Source organism: Parus major, chromosome 6 (assembly GCF_001522545.3).
Source record: "Parus major isolate Abel chromosome 6, Parus_major1.1, whole genome shotgun sequence".
Classification (NCBI taxonomy): Eukaryota; Metazoa; Chordata; class Aves; order Passeriformes; family Paridae; genus Parus; species Parus major.
Window position 1 is genome coordinate 30,637,862 of NC_031775.1, and position 20,720 is coordinate 30,658,581.

General features: G+C 41.8%; 1 protein-coding gene across 4 annotated transcripts in view; it reads right to left on the minus strand.

Annotated features, from left to right (window-relative positions):
* Positions 1-20,720, minus strand: part of CHST15 (carbohydrate sulfotransferase 15) — a 44,085-nt gene that overhangs the window by 13,051 nt on the left and 10,314 nt on the right. Inside the window, exons 1-5 of one of the 4 annotated variants that reach the window (XM_015633805.3) lie at positions 14,100-14,209; positions 6,913-6,982; positions 5,105-6,172; positions 4,032-4,371; positions 199-345 (exon numbers count right to left, since the gene is read on the minus strand). In XM_015633805.3, coding sequence (XP_015489291.1) covers positions 199-345; positions 4,032-4,371; positions 5,105-5,647 — 1,030 coding nt within the window. In that variant the 5' untranslated portion in view covers positions 5,648-6,172; positions 6,913-6,982; positions 14,100-14,209. Of the gene's footprint in view, positions 1-198; positions 346-4,031; positions 4,372-5,104; positions 6,173-6,912; positions 6,983-14,099; positions 14,210-20,720 lie in introns of those variants that run through there. The other 3 variants (XM_015633806.2, XM_015633807.3, XM_015633808.2) reach the window with 3 other exon arrangements.

Sequence of the window (20,720 nt, forward strand, 5' to 3'; positions counted from 1 at the left end):
AAGAAGGAAAAGAAGGAAAAGAAGGAAAAGAAGGAAAAGAAGGAAAAGAAGGAAAAGAAGGAAAAGAAGGAAAAGAAGGAAAAGAAGGAAAAGAAAGCCAAGAGCTTCCAGTCACTCCAGAGAAGAGCAACGTCAGGGGCAGCTCTGAGCGCTGCTGAAAGGGAGCTACAGGGAATTTTGGGGCTGTTTTTGCCCTACCAATGATGATGTTGTTCCTCTTGCCATGCTCCTTCACTGCATCGCTCTGCAGCACGCTCTGGATCTGATGTGCTGCCAGGTCGAACAGATCCAGGTAATCTTCCACCGGGTAGCGGTCGTGGAATCCGTCCCTCAGCCGGATGATTCCTGAAAAAAACAGCCACCAAGAGAGAATTAAAAACAGCAATTAGAACAACAACAGGGCAAGACTAACTGCTGGTGCAAACCGAGGTGGTTGGCTCCGAGCCAGCCAACATCAGCACCAGATCAGCCCAAGTGCAACCCTCAGATGAAAGTGCCAAAAATGAACTGAATAATGAATCTGAGCTACTGAATGATTACGCCATAAATTCACAGTGATAAGAATTATTTTAAGCTCTCTGTTTTGTAGTCCCTGCATGAATGAGCTCGGATTTATCTTCTTCTAAATTTAGCTTTTGGAAGGAATATAGAAGATAAGATTCTACTTCCATTTGCACCCATGTAAACTGCAGTAATATTGGACTCCCACTAGATTTACTGTTTTGAGATTGAGCAAAGGCTCTGATGCCAAATATGCAAATCAACACACACTGGGAAATCATTCATGGCTTTTTTCCTTTCACAGGTATGCAAATAAAGCTCCACGGTAGTATCTTGTTTTTCTCCTCTCCTTCCCTACACTCCAGGGTGAGTTCAGTATCACCTTCCCCCTGCGTTTCTCAGCATCTTGAGCTTCATCTTGTGATTTTTATACTCCATTTCCCACTCCTGTTTCCAAATCTAGTCTCACTTCTCCATTTGTTGTACATGTTCCCCACACAGGATGTCTCAGCTCTCCCTTTCTTGTTCCCACAAGGCCAATAATTATCAATTATGTGAGAGGAAAGCTCAGCAAGGGAGTTCTTTTGTCCATTGCCTCTGATTTTCCCCTTTAGGAAAGTGGGATTTAATGAGGGTAGAAGAAAGTTCAACAGCGTATTTTGACTTGTTTTGAGGGGGGAAAAAAGTGCAAGCATGGTGCTACAGACAGCCTTGGTTTGTTGCCACCCCACTCCTGGGAACAGAAACAGTGGCAAGAAGCCAGGAGAAAGAGACAGTCAAGCTGAGACAAAGTCCTGTGGAGCATCAACCATCCCAGCAGAAGGGGAAAGGAGTGATTTGCAAAATGGGGCCTCCCCAGAGGGCTGTTTAACTTCAGCTGAAATTAGTCAGTCTCATAAAAATCCACTGAATCAGAGGATGCCATTGAACAAAGAGACTTTCTTGTCCAGCTCAAGTGTTAGAAACCAAACCAAGTTAATAGCCAGGAGCTATTAATCACAATATCAAGGAGTCACAGCCACTCGCTGGCTGTCTCAGTTTCACTTGTGTGTTTGTCATGTTCTCTGTTTCTCTTTCTTTCATTCTTAAACAGTAACCATTAATGTACTTTTAGGGCAGAATTAAAGGACTGAGCCACCAGGAATAAACTTGATCTTTAATTCTCAGAGGCAGACAGCTGAGATGATCAGGAGGTCATCCCTACAGATCCCTCTCCCATGAGACCACGAGCTCTGCAATGTTTCCTCATTCTCCAGCTTTACAAACAACTTCAAAAAAACTGAATTATGCAGAGAATGTTCTCTTCATGGATCAGCACTTTGTCCCCAGTGGCTGACCACAAGACTCTGCAAGTGGAGGGTTTGTGAATGCCAGCACAAAGATTGGAATTCACCCTTGTTCTCAAGATAGATGCACTCCAGCCTGATTTTTTACATTCTTCTGCCTGTTTGGTAGGTCAGGTTCAGAGCTTTAGTGAGCCCAGCCTTGCTGAAGTGAAGTTGGGTTCAATACCTCCTCCAAAATTAATTCCAAACATTTATGTTGAGGTTAATGCAGGTGGAGGGAACTATTTGCTGTAAAACAGTTTAGTTTAAGGTATCAGTTGGGTTCAGCCTTTCCTGCCAGCATTACCATGGAACACAAAATCCTCCACAGATTTTGCTGACAGTCCCTTGTTTTCACCACTTTATCTGAACATGAGAAAAAGCTGTGGCTGACCCTGGGTGCCTGGAAGTGTGCAAGGCCAGGTTGGATGGGGCTTGGAGCAACCTGGGATAATGGGAGGTGTCCCTGCCCATGGCAGGGGGTGGAACTGGATAAACTTAAAGGTCCCTTCCAACCCAAACTATTTTATAATTCCCAGATTTTGTCTTTAGTCAGCTGCTGACTGTGATGAACAAGTCCTTTCTCTTGGGTCTTCAAGGAGCACCATGATGCTTCTCTTCGTTTGACTTGGTATCACTCCTCAACTCACACTGGTGCCCCCAGTGTTTCTCAAACAGGATGAGTTATCTCAAAAGCAAAGCTGTATTTTCATCACTTTCCTTTACATCCTAGTTTCCAAAAAAGTCTTCAGAAAATGCCCGAAGTATTTATAATGGCAAATTTATTATGGCTTTTGCAAAGGAAGAAAATGGAAAATTTAACAGCAGAATCATGAAATCCCATCTCTGTGGCTGAGACCTCCTCACCAAGACAGCAAGGAGCAAAACCCTGTTTTGTTCTGCAGGGGCTCAAAGATTCTTCTGGGGTCCAGGGCACAGGGAAACAAGATGGAAATGACAAGGCCACATGTAGGAGAAATAAAGAATTTGAGGTATGATCTCAAAATAAAGAACAGAAGCAGCACTGCTGGTGTCCCAATGCCTCTGAAAGTGTCCTTTCTTGCCTTTAGCCACAGAAATTCACTATTTTTCCCATTCCAAGGAAGCTTAGAAAAGCACCAAAAGAAAGTAGTGATCAAAGTCCTCATCTACACTCCAGTGCCAGTTTTCCTGTTCCAAAGTCGGTGTCTGCCATAAAGCAACGGCAAATGAGAAACAGAAATTAAGATGTTGCTAAAATAAGAAGAATCTTCCTCTTGGAAACAGTAAAATCACTGAAAAGACTTTGATCTTTTATACCAAAGTCATACAAAGTGAGGGCATGCCAGCACTTGGCCAGATCCAAGAAGAGGAAAATCCAATGCCTGGGTGGAATACAGAAGGCAAAACATTCACCCACATGTAGAGGGGAGCAGTTAGGAAATTAAAATGGGTCTTCTGCAGCTCATCTCATCTCCAAGCACAAGACTGACCTTCCTCAGCACCCAGAGAGAGGCAAGAAGGAGAAAAACCCTTCAGATGGATGAAATTCTGTGCTCAGCCCCACTGCCCCGAGATGCCCTTTGGAGGTGAAATCACGAGGGGTGGATGCTTTTTGCTCCAGCTGGCCATGACCCCAGCTATTCAACTCTGTCTTCAGAGCTGGAAATACTGATATCATCCAGGAAAAGCAGCAAAAATATGTGCAGGGCCCTCAGTGTGAGAGAGATTCCTCATGCAGAGCATCTCTGCTGATCAGTGCTGGTCAGAGCTGTGGCACTAATGAAGCTCCTGCCACAGCTGTATTTATTGAAGCATGAGGACTGAAATTTTAAATAGTGACCCATAATTTATTGATGTAAGAAAGGCTTTACAGAATTTTGCAGTACAAAGCTAACACTGCTGCTCTTCAACTCCCCCATGACAACCTAACAGTTTCTCTTCTTGCCTTTATAAATTCATAAGGTCAGTTTTATCCGCTGTTTTTGTTTCTCCTTAGATTTTCCAAAGCACTGCAAATAAACCGAATGAAATGTGCATTTTCTCAAGAGCTTCAACCCAAAACAAAAGCAGCTTGAGCATCCACCACCTGGATTTCTCAAAACCACCAACCCCAGCGGTTTCTAGGCAAGCCAACACAGAGAAAACCTATACACTTCACCCCAAATACTTAAAAAAATTTGAGAGAGACATCTTGCCTGGATGGCAAAGGGCGTTTTCACTCACCAAAGCGTTTCCTGGTCCACCAGTGGGGCTCCTTGATGGCGGAGAAGCGGACGTCGGGGTGCAGCCTGAGGCGGTCGTACAGGTCCGTGGTGCCGCACTTGGGCTGCCCGATGATGTAGAAGTGCGGGAGGCAGCGCAGGCGGTAGTGTTTGTCCTTGTAGTGGTACAGGTGGTTCCAAAATACCTTCCTGAGGTAATCGAAAATGATCCGAAAGCGCTTGGAGTAGAGCGCGTAGGAGTTGGTGGCGTAAGGGTCCGTGGTGGTGTTCCCTCGGTACTCCTCGTACCAACAGGGGTTCTTGCTATTTGGAAGGAATTTGTTAGGAATTACCGAAAACATCTGCAACATAAAGAACGACAATTTCAGTCATGGCAGTGAGCAATCAACAGCTGTACTTTCCTTACTTAGCACGGTGAGGGGACAGAAACACTGCCTGGATATTTCTATCCACAAAGCTGACCCCATTTATCGCTTCTGATGGCACCAGGACCAAATCCTGTGTGACCAAATGGACTGGGAGAGGAGTGTTTAGAAATCCTTTCATTTTTAAGGTCAGAAAGGGCCTCAATAATCCACCCAACCCCTCTGCAACCCCAGGAACTGATTTTTAAAGTCAAACACTTAATACTCTAATCAAATTACCTTCCAGTTTTTAACTCTGAAGTACAAGGTTTGCAATGATTTTCAGGAAGGCACCCTGGAAAGCAGTTATTAGAAAGGCTCTTTTCTTATTTATCATTTCAGGTGACAGGTAAATCTAAGTCACAATGATTTTGCATGAGAGAAGGTAAAAGTTCAGTGATGTTGTACAGCTATCAGAAGACTGCCTGATTTTTTTGCTTCAGGTGTCAAGACCATTTATAGAACCCATCCATCCACCCTGCCCGTGACTCAGAGGGATGTGACCTACAATATCAACCTCTCAGCTGCTGTGGATCAGGAGACTCTAGATGGTGTAAATCACCATGTGAATATCCAAGCAGTTACACTTTTTTATATCTGGGCAAAAGATTGATCCAAAAGCCTTGAAATAAGGATGTAAAAAGCAGTTTAAGGCTCAGTTCATACTTACATGTGGCTCTTGCTTCCTCAGCTCTTCTAAATCAGGGCGCTGCCTTGTTATAAACTCTATCTTTGAAGTAATGGTGTCAATAATTAATTTAATGCTTGGATAATCCTTTACATATGAAATATTCATTTTTGAAGGCTGGTAATAGTCTTTCATGTCACTAAGGCTTTCATTGTCCATTAAGCTGGGATTGCTAGCAAAAGCTCCGTAATGGAAGGGAGATGGGATCAGCAACAGGCCATGCTTGGCTCCAGTCAGCATGTAGGATACCATCACCAGAGTCATTATGATCAACCCAAACATCAAACTGCAGAGCTTCCCCTTCCTCAGGCAGAAAAACCCATTCCAGCTCTCACAGTGATCAGTCCTCACTTCCAGAACCGCGAGCCACTTCATCTGCTTCCTGTCGGTGTACAAAGGGATTTTGTTTTCTCCTCTGCACACAGGACACTTCTGGTTATTGTGGTCAGGTCCACGGCATCTGAAACACTGTCTGTGCAAGTCATTTGGTAATAAATGTATGCAGCAATTAATGCAATACCTCATATTACTACTGTTAAACTCCTACATTAATGAGCCGAGCGCAGCCATAAAAATGTTTCTGAAGCAGATGAGTCATCTTCTGCAAGTCTGGAATGATTTTGTTCCTGGAGTGGTTCTACAACTATTCAGCAATGCAAAAGGGCAGGTTCAAAACAGAATAAAAAGTGTGACATGTGTCACAGAAAGAAAAAGAAGGCCCAACCACCACCAACACACAAAAATAGATGTACTCTGGATGAAGTTCCCAAGAATTTGGCTCAGTAAGAGGAATGTGGCGAAGAAAGCATCAGCTACAAAACTGGCTCAAGTTTTTCCCATTGAACAAAATGAGAAGGAAGAAAAATTGTTGCGTAGTGTGAAAATATGCAAAAAATAAAAATAACTCATTGTCCTCTGCTTTATGCTGGAACAGGCAAATATGGGTAGAAATTTCCAGGTTTTCTTAAAACAAGCAAGTTCCAAACCTCACTACTGCTGCTGGAAGCTTCATCCTCCCAGAGGTGGCTCCAAAGAGAGGCATTGTCCAACCTGGAGAAACAAACCCAGATATTTATATTCCCCCAGACATCACATCCACACCATCCACAGCCATGGCAGAGCACAACCTGCCACGAGTCATTTCAGATTTCTATTTGAAAGATGCCCAAGTCTGTTAATTACAGCACTCAGGATATTAAACCCAGGAAACATTTGGCTCCAGGTTCACAATGAGCTGCCCCTGATTTTCCATCACCCATCTGCTCACATCAAGGACTGGTTGCTAGCACAGGTAATGCTACACGACTCACTAACCCACCCAACAGATCTTAATCTACTCTTGAAATATTGGGAGCATTTCTGGACAGTATCCAGTGACACAGGTTTAAATAATTACACTCTATCTGCTCCTGGAGACCTTAAATTAGCAGTCCTGAAATGGGGTAGGACCCTGATTGAGGGATAAAGTAGCAGTCTGCTTTCAAACATAGGAGACAAAAAGGCAAACCAAAAAAAAAAAATAAAAAAAATCAAAATCAAAAGCCACAAGTAAAACATTCAGCAAAGTGAAGGGATGAAAAAACAGACACAAGGGAAAAGTAATGACAGGATCTCAGGTTTCTGGACCAAATGATGGGTCCTCTTATTATTCACCAAACCAGAGAAGTATAATCATTACTATTATGAGTCCCACAATTTGACTATTTTGCCTTTAGCTCTATCAACACCTATTTTTAATGCTTAAGCAACACTGCTATAATTCTAGATAATAACTCCTGGTTCATTCTTACCAAAGTATCCTGATCAAATGAAGCAGTCACTTCAGATCCCACATTTATCATCATCCTTCTGGCTGCATTTCTGTACAAGACAAAGTGCTTTTGTAAAAATTATTTCTACTCTGACATTTCTCCCACTGAACGCTGTCACATATTGGAGGATTTCTGCAATCAGAGCAAGTAGGCTGTATCTCAGGGACTCGAGAATAATTAGATAAATATTGAACAAAAGTATTTGTAAAATACTTTCCTTCCCCCCAAAAAGTTCATTTCCTTAATGAGTTTATTCTCTAAGCCAAGATGAGGCAGACAGAAATCACAGCATAATCATTATTGACTATATTTAAACCAAAGGGAAAGAAATCAGAGCAAGACTTCTCAAAGAGACCAATCTTAAAAACTTCTCCAAAGGAGCAAAGCTGTGATGATTTTGACAGAAGTTTAAACAACTAGAGATTTTAAACCAGATTCATATGGGTCATTTTAAACCTAGAAAGTTTATGCTTTCTTATGCATAAAATATCCCCCCAGTAAATATCCAAAAGAAAAAGAGGAACTGTGGAAAGGAGCCAAGGGTGGAAAGACCTTGATGGTTGTCCAAACACCACCAGTGGTGGTGAGAAGGAGGACAAGAAAGGGAATCCTGGCAAGAAATGAGAAGTTTCCACTTCCCAAGTAAGTATTTCAGGCAGAAATAAGACCCTGACCAAACATTTTCAAAGAGGAAGGAAAGGGGGCCAGAGGCAGAGGCAGTGTCAGGGCATTTCAGGCAGCATCCTCCCAATAGGGGAAGTCATGAACACAGAGATAGATCAAAACAAACAAACAAACAAACAAAAAACTGTAAAAAAGACAGGCTGGAGATGAGGGCCTTCATCAAAAAAGATAAAAAAGGAAGGAGAAAAAAGCCCCTCTCAAAAAAGAAGCACAAAGAAGAGGCTACAGGTTAAAGCAGCACCTAGAAAAGATCTGCTAACCAAAACCCACCCTAGAACATCTCTTCAATTAAATTTATCATGTTCTACACATTTGTTTTAATGTAATCCTTCTACCCTGAGCTCCTCCTCTTTGTCATCCACCTCAGTTCCCTCCCAAACCTCTGCTCTCCAGCTCCTCACTGTATATTTTCATAAAAAATAAACAGTTCCATGCACTGGCTATTTAAAAGGAAGAAAAAAATCCAGCTCAGTGGAGAGAAAAAAAAACAAAACTGCTCAGTGACACTGACTGAACAGATTTATCTGAGATATCCTGATGGGATCAATTCCAGGTTTGTGTATTTGACATCAATTCTCAAATTTGTAAAAAGAGCAATCAAAAATACATTAATGAATACAGACCACAGGACCTTAGAAAAACCACATAACCTTCTCTGTCCTATCCTATGTCCATTTGTGTGTTAAAAAATGGACTGGAATTTATTGAACCCTTCCCAGATGCAGACACTTCCCATGAAAATCTGCTACAAATATTACAGAGCCAAGGAAAAACCACATTAACTACATTTTTTGGCAGGTGAAGAAAATGGTTTATCAGGAAGCTGATAGAAGGGGAAAAAAATGGGAATATGTTTAGGCTACAGTAAAACTGAGATATTAATCACACCAGCCATGAGGGGAAATTTAAAGTTCCACCAGCAACCATAACTCTGCCAGCTCATGCACAAGCACTGCATCAGGCAGCTTAATTAGATGATCAGTTTGATGACCTATCACAGGACAATGACAGATCACTCAGCTAATAGAATAGAGACATTGATCTCATTAGGTTTTTTTTAAATAACTGCTAGTTGCCAACATGCCATTTTACATGATTTTCCACTGTCACCTTCATGAAATAAAAAAATAATAATAATTTTAAGAAATATCTAAAAGGATATAATTCCCTAGTGCCACTCCCTTCTCTTTCCCAAGAAGTTTTTGGTAGAAGTTCATTCCCTAAGATTTTACCCCTCATTTCCCTCATTCACCCCATGAAATCAAGACATCTACAGTGCCTTGTTTTTGTTCCTGCCATCCAACATTCCCAGCAGCGACAGCCACAGCCACCAGCACACGTCACCTCTTTGTATTCCACTCCTGAGAGCAGAAGGATGTGGATTGCAGGCAGAGGGAAGGTTATGAGGCTTGAGCTGGTAATAAACCATGTGTGTCTCCTTATATTTTAGCTGCAAAGCTGCTGGCTGTTCACTGGCAGAAAATTACTCTCTTTACACAACAAGCAGCGTCTTTGTATATTGAATAATGTAGCATGTAATTTCCCCTTGTTGAAGGGAAGGGTGAATTATTTATGATCACGTCTATACTGCATTTGTCTGCTGTACATTAATGTGTGCCAGCCCTAACCACAGAGCAGAAATCAACAGCAACCTTTGCAAGCTCCTTGGCCAAAAGCAGCCCTCCTCATAAAAATAAGGGTCTCTGGGAACAGCCTAAGGAGGAAATGTGGATATACAAGATGACACACAGCAGAATGGGGGGGAAAAAGGAAAAGCTCTCTTAGATTTCAATATATTCCCACTGAAGCCAGGGGGACTTTGCTCTGAACTGAAGCAGGCTCAAGCTAACAAAGGTATTTATGTGCAACAGAGAACTTAATAGCAAACAGGTGAGATGTTTTAGTGCCAGTTTCCCTGAGCAGTTCCTGCAGTCCATGAGAGGGGGGCTTCTGGGGGCTCAGGATGCAGGAGAGAAGGCTGGCAGGTATCACTGGCAGGAACCACAAAAACACTGAAAATACAGCATCCACCAGGCCCTACTCATCTCATAGACAGGGTAAAAAGAGACATTCCCCTCAAAAGAAAATATGCAAGATTTTTCATCATCCACACAGGTTTTGTTGACTGTATATAAAATATCTGAAATTCTGTATTGTTCCTATTAAATAAACATTTCATAAAATTCCTCCTCTTCCTCTTTGAGGACTGTAAGGGAAGACTGCAATCAAAATGGCTACAGAATCTCAGAATCATGAAATTACTGAGGCTGGAAAAGCTCTCCCAGATCATCAAGGCCAAGAATTAATTGAGCACTGCCAAGGCCAGCACTGCCCCATGTCCCCAAGTGCCACATCCACACACACACAGCTTTTGAACCCCTTCAGTGACAGTGACTTCACCACTGCCCTGGGCAGTTCCAGTGCTCAACAACACTTTTGATGAAGAAATTTTCTCTAATTTCCAGCCCAAACCTCCACTGATGCAACTTGAGGCCATTTCCTCTTGTCCTAATGCTTGTCCCTTGGGAGAAGAGACCAGGCTATAAAAAGCAATTCCTTTCCTATGCTCAGTCACGTAATCAGAATTCTCCTCTATGAATTAGATAAAACAAATTGAGCAGATTTTACACACACATATATATATCTATGTGTACGACCTGTTTTCCAGGTCACCAGTTCTTTAATATTTAATATGCTTTCCTTTCTTTCAAAACTCTTTAAAATAAAGATGAATCAAACTTTTGCTGGTGCTCTTCAGGCTAAATTTTGCAGTAGCCTCATTACTTCTAATCACAGTCAGCTTTTCCCCCCACCACATGAAAAGGTGGCTGTTAACCTCTCATGAACACATTTCAGGTACACCAGGAACACGTTTCTCATCCTGGGGTATAAATGCTCCCCTGAATTTATGTCAATGCAGCTACAGCACTTTGTTTCCTCCCTTCACATGAGAGAATGGAAGGTTTCAGGTAAATCAGTCCTGATGGGCAGGTCACAACCTAAAATATAGATGTCTAAGGCATACGTGAAAAAATAATCCAGCAGCTCTCAGGTTAGATGGGATGAAGCCTAATTGAAAAGCTACAGATGCTATAAAATTAAGAATAAACACTTTTATAAAAAAAAAAAAAACTGATAAAAATTAGGCAAAAGATAATACTGCTGAATCATCTGGCCATTAACATCACATTGCTCCTAATTTAATATATCTAATGGCATTCTTAGAGTAACAGCTATGTTATTTTATCCACAGTCTCCAGATTGTTTCCCCTAATCTGGAGAAGTATTCCTACTGCCTAAGTGCCTTCCCTGCCAAACCAGGAAGGTTTGTTTCTATCAAGTTTCAGTTTTCTCTGCTGATGTTTTTTGAAATCTCAGAGCAAAGAGATGCTCCATGAAGACTCCAGAAATGAACTTCCCTGTGGAAAGGTTTCCCTCTGGAAGGCTCCTGTGAAGACGAGGCTGTTGTGAGTCACGGAGAGATGAAGGGCTGGAAGCGAAAGGCTGCCCACAGCCGTACCATGATAAACTTTCCATGACTCACATCAAGAGGAATGGAAACATGAAAGGGCAAAGTGAGGCTGGTGGAGTGAAATCCTCCTGACATTTTCATATGGAAAGAAAAAGCCCAACAATATTTGGTAGCAACGCAGCACAACCGAGTAATTCCTTTTCCATTCCTCCGTCACCCGGTGCAACACTGCCCGTGTAGAACAGCAATTCCTCAGCCCATGCAGGATGAATTTATGACCTCTGGACTCAAAAAAACCTGAAAAACCTTTCAATTACAGGTATTTTTTAGCTACCAAGCTTACTGGAAATGGTTAGAATTGAGAGCAGACTACAGGCAGCACAAAAACAACCTAATGTATTTGTACAGGGGTAGTAAAGTATTTGTACAGCAGGAGGAAGTTCATCCTGTGAGTGGGCAGGTTGTACCATTTCAATAAAAAATACCCCAGTAGAAGCAATAAAAATCTAAACTAAATGAAAAAAAGAAAGAACATTATGTAAGGAAAAGGGAAAAATAATCGTAGATGTTCTCTCTCCTGCTTATTGGACACATTTGGCTCCTCAAGTTAACATTTTTGGAAATAAACTTTGCCTGAACTCACATCTCTTTACCTCAGAGAAATCAGAAGATGCCAGAAAGATGATATGTCAATAAAAAGAGGATCATGAATCACTGACCTCTGAAAACTCTTGGCAGGAAAAAAAGGGGAAAAAAACTAAAACAAAACAATAAAAACAAGCAAAAAAGCAATTGCAGTGATTTAGAAAAGCCACAGGACTCATTACAAAGCTCAGCAACCTCCTGCAGACTGAAGTTATGTAAAGCTCCTTTATTTACTTTAACTCCCTAATTTTTAAAGAATCATCAATAAATGCAATTCTCAAGATGCTGCATTAACCCATAGAACCATTTTCAAGGCAATCAGTTGCCAAGCAGGTACACCCTAAAAGCAAGAATAGGTGGCCACAGTCCATGGTTACACACTCAGCCTGCTGAACAACGGCTGAACACATGTTCAAGTCTAAAATTTTCTTTAAAGAATCCATTTCATGGCCTTTTAAAGCCAAAGAAAACCCCCTGAATCACCACTGAATCAGCAATCTCACCTAAAAAACAACAGAGGTTTCTTCCATAACCCAGCTGGTTTCTTTCTCAGAATCTAATCCAAACACAATCTGCTCCTTGCTCATCCATACACTTCCAAATAAAATGTGAGAAAAGAACAAATTCCTTGCAAAAGAAATAAATCAGCAAACTCCCCTAAAATCAGCATCACAGTAGTAATTTCAATCACATAAGGATGACTCCTATTATTTGGGCTGCAGTGCTCAGGAAACATTACTGAGCTTGAATCACCACTCAGTTAGGGCATAAACACTGTCTGAATAAACAGATGCTTGGAAGCAAGGAAAAAAGAGTGGGGATTGGGAAGGGGAGCTCGCTGACCTGGATCAGGGACAGCAGGGTCATGCCCTCCCCCAGAAACCTGTAATTGCACATGAAGGCTTGTGCAAGTTCCTGGAAATTACCAAGGTCCAGTTCCCTGCACTCCTAACATGCCACAGCCACATGCTCTGATGGGTTGTTGTTTGGTCTGCCTTGAGAATGTGAAAATTACAGAACTCAGTATTACCCATTTTTAAATTAAAGCATTTTTCAGCAGGGAAAAAATACCAAGCCACTAATTCTATTTAATGACTTCAGTGCTCCTTCTTTCTATTTTTCTCATTTACATCAGTGTAAATCAGATTCATCACTTATTTTTTTTTTTTTTGGGCTACTTGCAGAATAAAAATGGCAGGCAGGAAAAGAAAGGAGAACCAAAAATCAGCAATTTCTCCAGAAATAAAAGTGCAGAAACCCTGGCAGATAAAAAGCACCAGCAGCAGCCACCCCACCTGTGGCAGCACACAGGAGCCTGGAGCTCCTGTGTCAGGGCAGAGCTCCCATCAATGTGTTTCAATCCTCCCTCTTGTACAAACACGGAGCAGAGCGCTGCTCTCATACATTTCTGAGGATGTTTGGAGCAGAATTTTGCCTGCAGTACACACTGGCTTCTCAACTCCTGATCAAAACTTGCTGCCTACGATGTGCAACAGCTCCAGCAATTCATCTTTTCCCTTCCCTTAGTTCCTATTCATCTCACATAGTGCCTTGCTACAGAATCACTGACAGGTTTATATTGAATATGAAAGAGTCGCACACTGTAAGGAAAAAAAACTGTGTCTTTACATAAATTACTCCAGTGCATTTCTGCTCACAAAAAGCCACTTTAATCCACTTTCAGAAATCATTCTGCATGGTCGAAGTTTAGTGTCTTTATTTTTAATCCTCACAGTAACTGTGAGCAGCCTCCCAATAGACCCCACATGGTCCTGGGGGTCCTTCCATGGAAACAGGGATAAACCAATGCTCCCGTTCTCTGGGGCTCACAGAATCCTCTCCCAAAAATCTGGAGCAGGATTAGAAAGTTCTGACATTCAGAACACAAACAGAAATTGCATCTATTTAACAAAAAACAGCCAGTCTCTCATTAAAATGATCGATTCACCAAGAAACAGAATGAAGTATTGATGCCATTGGGAGTTAAATTTTTGCCACTTCCTAAGAAAAAGTGCATCTACTTAAATGTTCAGAGAGACACCAATGCCAAAATAAGATAAAGACAGATATAGAAAGTCAAACAATTCATGCAATGATTTAATATCTGTGACAATTGTTCAGTCTAAATTTGTCCTATGTACTTTCTTTTAGCATATGGGAAAGAAAAATAAAATAAATAAGCAAAGAGCTCTCTGGGAAGGCACAGGGATCACCTGAAATACAACTTCAGGTGCAGAAAGTGAATGTGATAAGGCTGGTCTTGCCATAAATGTTTGGATTGCATTTTTAACAAGATCAAACAGCCGCTGAAATTTCATTTCTAACACAGGACATCACGATAATTTACAATAATAGAAATTCTTACCTGCCTGCTCTTTCAAGGAATACATCCCACTCTCATCCCACAAATCAGCCAAATTCCTGTTCTGTGTGTGAGTGCAACAGGGAACCACAGAGCACGAAGGCTGAATCTGTTATGAAGCTCTTTCACTGCAGTTATTTTTATCGAACAAACTGAAGAGGTTTGGGGGTTGGCAAGAGGGAAAAAAATATCATCTCTAAATACAGCTCTCATAAGCCCTGCAGTCAGGCTGTAATCAGAAATAAGTAAGTGTTTATCTTCAGAAAACGCCCAAGGCAAAGAATTGGTCTGGTATTGACAGAGCTCACGTCTCAAACCCAGCTGTTTTGTAGTTACCTGTTTCTTCCCATCCACTGTGAATCCTGTTTAATTTCAGGCTCCCAGGGCTGCTTCATTGACTCTCTGGATAGACATTGCTGCAATTTACTCAAACAGCTCTTCTGGAGCAGCTTACTCAATAGAGAGACAAGGTTTTCCCCCCATGCAGAGCTCAGTTAGGTGGGGACAGCACAGTGATCCCATGGCTCTACCTGAACACGAGAAAAACTGGTGGGTTCCCCGTCCCTGGAGGTGTCTGGGGCCAGCTTGGACAGGGCTTGGAGCAACCTGGGATAGTGGAATCACTTCACAAGAAAATAAACCTCACAGTCAGTGTGCCAGCTGACTCTTACCCAAGGGAGAGGTGGAGAGCACAGTTGGGTTTGCAGGAAGGGATCTGCCAGTGCTGAAGGATTATTTTAAGCCCAGCTCTTTGTCTCTTGCATTGATTACTGGTCCAGAACCAGCACGTGGGGGAAAAATGTTCTGAGAGTATTTCCAATGTCCTGCCAAGCGTTTTCAGCCTTGACATGCTGCAAAACAGTGGGCATAACTCACAGTTATGAGTTACTCTGATTACCATCTTGCTCCTTTTACACATTTGATTTTCCTCGACTTTAGCAGCTGCTACCTCAGGTTGATTTAAAGTGAGGAACATATTCCATCCACCACATTATCTCTAATACTTTCTGCCACTTTGCAAGGGGTATGCAGCACAAATTGCTAAATCTTGTGGGTTGTGAGAGATCAGCTGCTAATTTAAGGCTGCTTTTGAGGGATGAATAACATTGTATGGAATAAATAGAATTTGCATCACGTAATGCCTTTGGTGCCTGTTTATCTCAAGCTGTGGTAAAAGGGTTTTGCATGCAGTAATGCAGCCAAATGGAATTCATCTGATACACCTTCACACTTCATATATAAGCAGTTTTTCTGAAAGGGGATCCATTCTATGTGAGGTTTAACTTTGCTTTAAACACAATACAGTTATGGTGATTCTAGAGCAACGTAACTGCTCGCAGCTGCTGGCTCGATTTTTAGTGGCTGAGAAGGGATTTTCCTCCACCCCCAAGCTGAATTTTCTCCATAAACTTTACTATCTTAACAGAGTCATCTGAATTCTTTTGGTTGTGACTCATATATGGTACCTTCTCTGTGAGACATGCATTGAAATGGATGGAAAAACGTATCTCATCTGTACATAAGTACCATGTAAGTGCTTTTTCATGAATAGGGCATTTCATCTTTCATCTAGTGCTGAGTGGGTGAAAGGAAACATACACAGCTGCATCCTGAAAAGACAAACTCAGCATTAGAGTCTGTCATTAAAGTTTCTTGTAAATTCAAACAAAAATTACTCAACTCAAACTATTCATTGATGCCAAATCACAACTGGGGCTTTGTTTCAGTACTTAAAAAAAAAACAACCAACTCTGTTCCAAGCTTAGTAGTAACTTTTCTAAATGTTCAACAACTTTAATTCTTTAAGCAGTGACACATCAGATAAACCTCAGCCCATTAACCAAGGAACCACTTTGTTTATTACAAAGTGAAGCAGACTCAGAGCCCAAAGTGGAAAACCCAAGAAAGCTCTAAGCATTCTCGAGAAATTTCTAATTAGTTACCTCTAAAAATATCACCAGATACAATTCTTGCAGGTGACTGATGGCTACACCTAATTAAACAAAACCTTTTTGATATAATATCATCATACTGCTTCCAACTTCCTAGAAAAGTGTTAATTCTGCAGAAGTCAAGCAATATTTACTCCCAAAGTCTCCTACCACTATTCTTTAAGAGTTTCATCAAAGGCTTGAGTTCCATCACTCACTCCTCTGTAGCCTGTGGTTTGTAACTACACAGAAGTGCAATAAATTTTTATTAAACATTTTCTAAGATCCCATCATTCTGAAGACATTTCTGCAGCTCTGCAGCACAGGCTTTGTAGGTATTTTTGTATTGAGGCATGTGTGGTTGGCAGAGCACACACCTGATGTGGAACCCAAAGCCATTTGATAATGGGTTAAACTCTTGTGTCCTCTCCTATCTTCACATCATCACATCTAAAGAACAACACTTCTATCACAAGCTTCAAAGGAATTCAAACATCTTAACTTACTGATTTCCACGAGTGGAGGGGAGAGGATGTCACCAGCCTCTCAAAAATATCACAGCTCTTGATGCTGTCCTCACAACAGGGCAAAACCCAGCCCAGGAATCTTGTAACTGCACAAATTCCCCACTTTACAACAGTCATAACAAAAGGGAAAAAAATTCCATGCTGCATCAGTAAATATTGGGATATCCAGGACAATAATAAGAAAATCTGTTCCTCAGCCACTGAACCATTGACTCCTTGGCTTGACTCTCTATTCCTGCAGGTTTCTCCCGTGTTTGGCTTCAGTGTGCTTGTTTTCCACTTGGAAAGGAAACAACCACAAATACCTTTCCATGCCTTACACTGCACTTAGCTGGCCTCCAGATTGTAAACAAACAAGATAAAAAACCAAAGGGAAAAAGAAATTAGAAAAGCAAACCAAAACCCCAACTCTGCATAATGATGAATGTACCAAGAGAAATTGGCATGCAGTCCCTCACACCCTGCCTCTTCTGCAACATTTTCTGCAATATAAAGACAACATTTAGCTTAGAAAACTAGATGTTTTTTTATTTGTAGGCAGAGGAAACCCAAGGCAAATGCTCCAAGAGATTTTTTTTTCTTTTTCCCCAATGGATATGTTAATTACATCATTTCTGTTACTAAGAAACTGTCCCAAACTAACCTTCCACTCTGCTTCAGCTGCAGAGGGGTCAAAATTCACTTTTTTAGGTTTTGAAGTGAGAAATTGCGAAGACAAAGACCACCTTTGATGGAGCTCCAAGATAGCACAAATGCTTTATTCAGATCCTTACTGATCCCTACCTGAACACCATTTGGGAGTTCCATGGGGATGCCTGGGACCAGGATGCTCCAAGATCTGCTCAGTGGGACAGAATCTCCTGAGACAGCCCAGACTTCTAAGGGGAAAGGGAGAAAAGCTCTGCTCCAGCCAGAAAACTCTTGCTCCCATGAAAAATCCTCATGTCCCTGGAGGCAGCAGAGCACAAAAGTGAACAGTGGGAGGTAAAATGAGATTTTATTTTTAAACAGCGGTGCTTGTTGATGTATTTGGTTCCAGACAAATAGAGGAGGACACGGAGTTGCTACAGGACATTGCAGCTGAAATGGCACCAACACGAGTTCTGAGCTGGGTTCCACTGCTAGAAATAAACCTTTTACTGAGGCAAATCACACAAGGAATCTGAAGTGACACAAATTCCATCAACTCCAGTTGGCAGCCAGACTTTCAAGAACAGATGCATGACTGTTAATGATAACCCAAAAAGCTCAGTTTCTAATGCAGAAAGATTGAAACTGTGTTAACATTATAAAACTGCAAAGAACTGGAAGCATCTCCAGAATACATCCCACAAAATACTTTGCAGGAACTTACAAACTCCAGCAAAATTAACATATCTAACAAAAAAAAAAATCTCCAGCAAAAATGCCTCCCAAGTTTTGAAATGCATTTCCATCTGTTAAATTTCTCTGTTGCTGATGGTGTTTACCTTGAGTCAAAGATATGAATCTTTGATTCCATGAGATTAATGTAATAACTTGGTTTAGGCTGCTAATGCATTCAAAGCTCTCAAACACACAGGAGACTAAGATGGCATCAAGAGCATACAGATACATTTGGAGGGGATGCTTTTAATGTGAAATAAATTAGAAATTCCTTAATCTATTTCTGCTGCACGGACTACACTGACATAAAATCTTCCTGGGGTGTCCTAGGCTGGAAGAGATGACTTCTAAAGCCCATTTATTCCTCCTAAGCACTGCTGTATAACCTAAATAATAACACTAAGGAAAACCCCTAAAGCCTTATCAGGTAAGTGAGGACTGAAGCTTTGAGAAATGCAATGTTCATGACACCTGGGCACAATGAAACAATGATAAAGAAAATATGCATATTATATGGAGATAGCTGTAGAGAAAAAGGCTGAAGTGGTCAGCAGAAGAGTCCAGCCCAGCTGATGCATTAAGCTGCAAGAGGAAGCCTCAGATCCAGAGAAATGTGAAAATCACCTCTATCCTCAGCTGTCCTATCACTAACACTACTGAGCTACTTTTTAGTGGGCACCAAAAGGAGCTGTATGGTTTTGGGAACAAGGCATTGTAGAAGCTGCCCTGTGCTCAGCTTCCTTAGCACTTTCCACCCTCAAGAAAGGTGTTTAAAAAGCACAGCAGGTGCCTCCACAAGCTGCATCAATCATTGTCTCCTGCAAAGATCACTCCACGCCCAGCAACGTGCAACAAAATGCCAAGAAATTCCATCAAATATTTGGGAATGTGACTCAGCAGCTGGGCTGGAGCAGTTCTGGGCACTGCAGCCCTCCTGCTTTATGTCCTCTACTCCACCGAGTCCAACCATCAACCTCAAGCTGCTGCCTTCACCTCTAAACCACGACCAGCACCCCAGCACCGTCACCCAGCTGGGAGAGCCCTCCTGAGCCTGAAGGTTGTTTTGGTTGTGTTTCTGCTTCATGAACTGCTGTGGTGCTCCTGCCATGAAAACCTCCACCCTTTGGACAAAGAACTGCTCCAGGAGCTCATCCCTGTGCTCCTGCTGTCCAGGGGGAGGTGGCATCTCAAGTGTGGTGTCCCCTGGGACATCTCCTCCGTGCCTCAGGAGAGCAGCTCCCACCCTGCAGAGCCCCAGACCAGACCCCACAGGGGAAGGCACCAGGGATGGGTTCTCTGGCCCTCCTGGACAAAAATGAAAGGTTGGACAAGGCTTGGAGCAGCCTGGGGTAGTGGAAGGGCTGGAACGAGCCCAGCTTTAAAGTCCTTTCCAACCCAAACCACTCTGACTCTACAGTTTTTCCATGTAAATAACCAAGTCCTGCTCCTTTCACAGCAGTTACTTCACCAGTGTGGGGGAAATTAGGCATTCTAGAACACCATCCTAGTGCAGGAGAGAAATAAGTCTCACTGCTGATCATTTGATTTAATTTGCAGTTTTCCTGCATGTTTAAATCCTGGGAAATGCCTTCAGCATCCAAACCATTTCTAATCAAAGTAAGTGACTGCAGAAGTTCAGAATAATCTATAAACTCAAAAAATTCACAGTTCTCATTAAGTGAAAAAATAAATCATATGCTGATAAGACACCTCAGTTTCTTTATTGCATGGCTCAGTGGTTTAAATTACATTTTGAGAAGAATAGCAAATCAGAATGAAATCTTACAATTATATGGGTTTCTTTCTTTGCATATGAAAACTTGCATTTCATGTTATTTTAAGTATTCCTCCTTCAGGTTACTTATATAGGACAACAAAACTGACCTGGAACAGACAAAATGTTTTATCCAAACATGGACATTTAACTACAACCTGTATTATTTTGTCAGTGTTTTTACAGAGACGCTTCTGCCCCAGGTGAAATGAGAAATGTAGTTGTAGCCATTCATGCCATGCACAGGAGCCACTCAAATATATCCTGGGATTTGGTTGTGGTCCAGAAAGGGTGTGTAACTCCCAACACCACATCTCAGGGTGCTTTTCAAAGGTGCTGCTCCATTTCTGGGTGACAAAAGGACAGAGTTCTGACTTGTGTCACCTGTAATATCATTTGGAATAAAATGGTAGAAGTCCAAGAAAAACCTAGATCTCCTAATTCACCACCCAGAATCCCATTACCTGGGAATTGAGGGATTCTGAATGAAATTCAGATATGTGTTACACAAGACAGAAAGCCACCAGCAATCCAATCTCTAAATAAACCATCTAAGGCAGACAGCATCGACTCTGACTTTCCCCTGGTAACCATATTAAACAGAATGAATTTCAGCCTTTCATAAGCTCAGCAGACAGAGAAAGTGAATTTTCCCAGCTTCCCAAGCTGCAGTCATGCTCCCCATCCCAGAGCTGTGCCAGAATTTCCCTGCACAGAAGTGGCAGGGAGCACTTTTTGGGGCCAAAGCTGGCAGATGGCACTTTCAGGAGCAATGGTGCAAGACCTGCAGTAGGAAATGAAACCCTCCCTGTCATAAACAACTCCTGCTTAAGAACTGGAACCCTCATTAATATAATTGGCTTCATACGAGGTGCTAAAATACAAATTTGCTGCGTTTAGAAGCCAACACTGTTTCTATTAGTTAAGGAGTGTTTTGTTCACCTCTATTTTTGCTCAAGCAAAGAAGAAAAAGGGAGGGGAAAATGTGTCATGTACTCTGCCTCCAGCTAGAGAATGCCATGCTGGA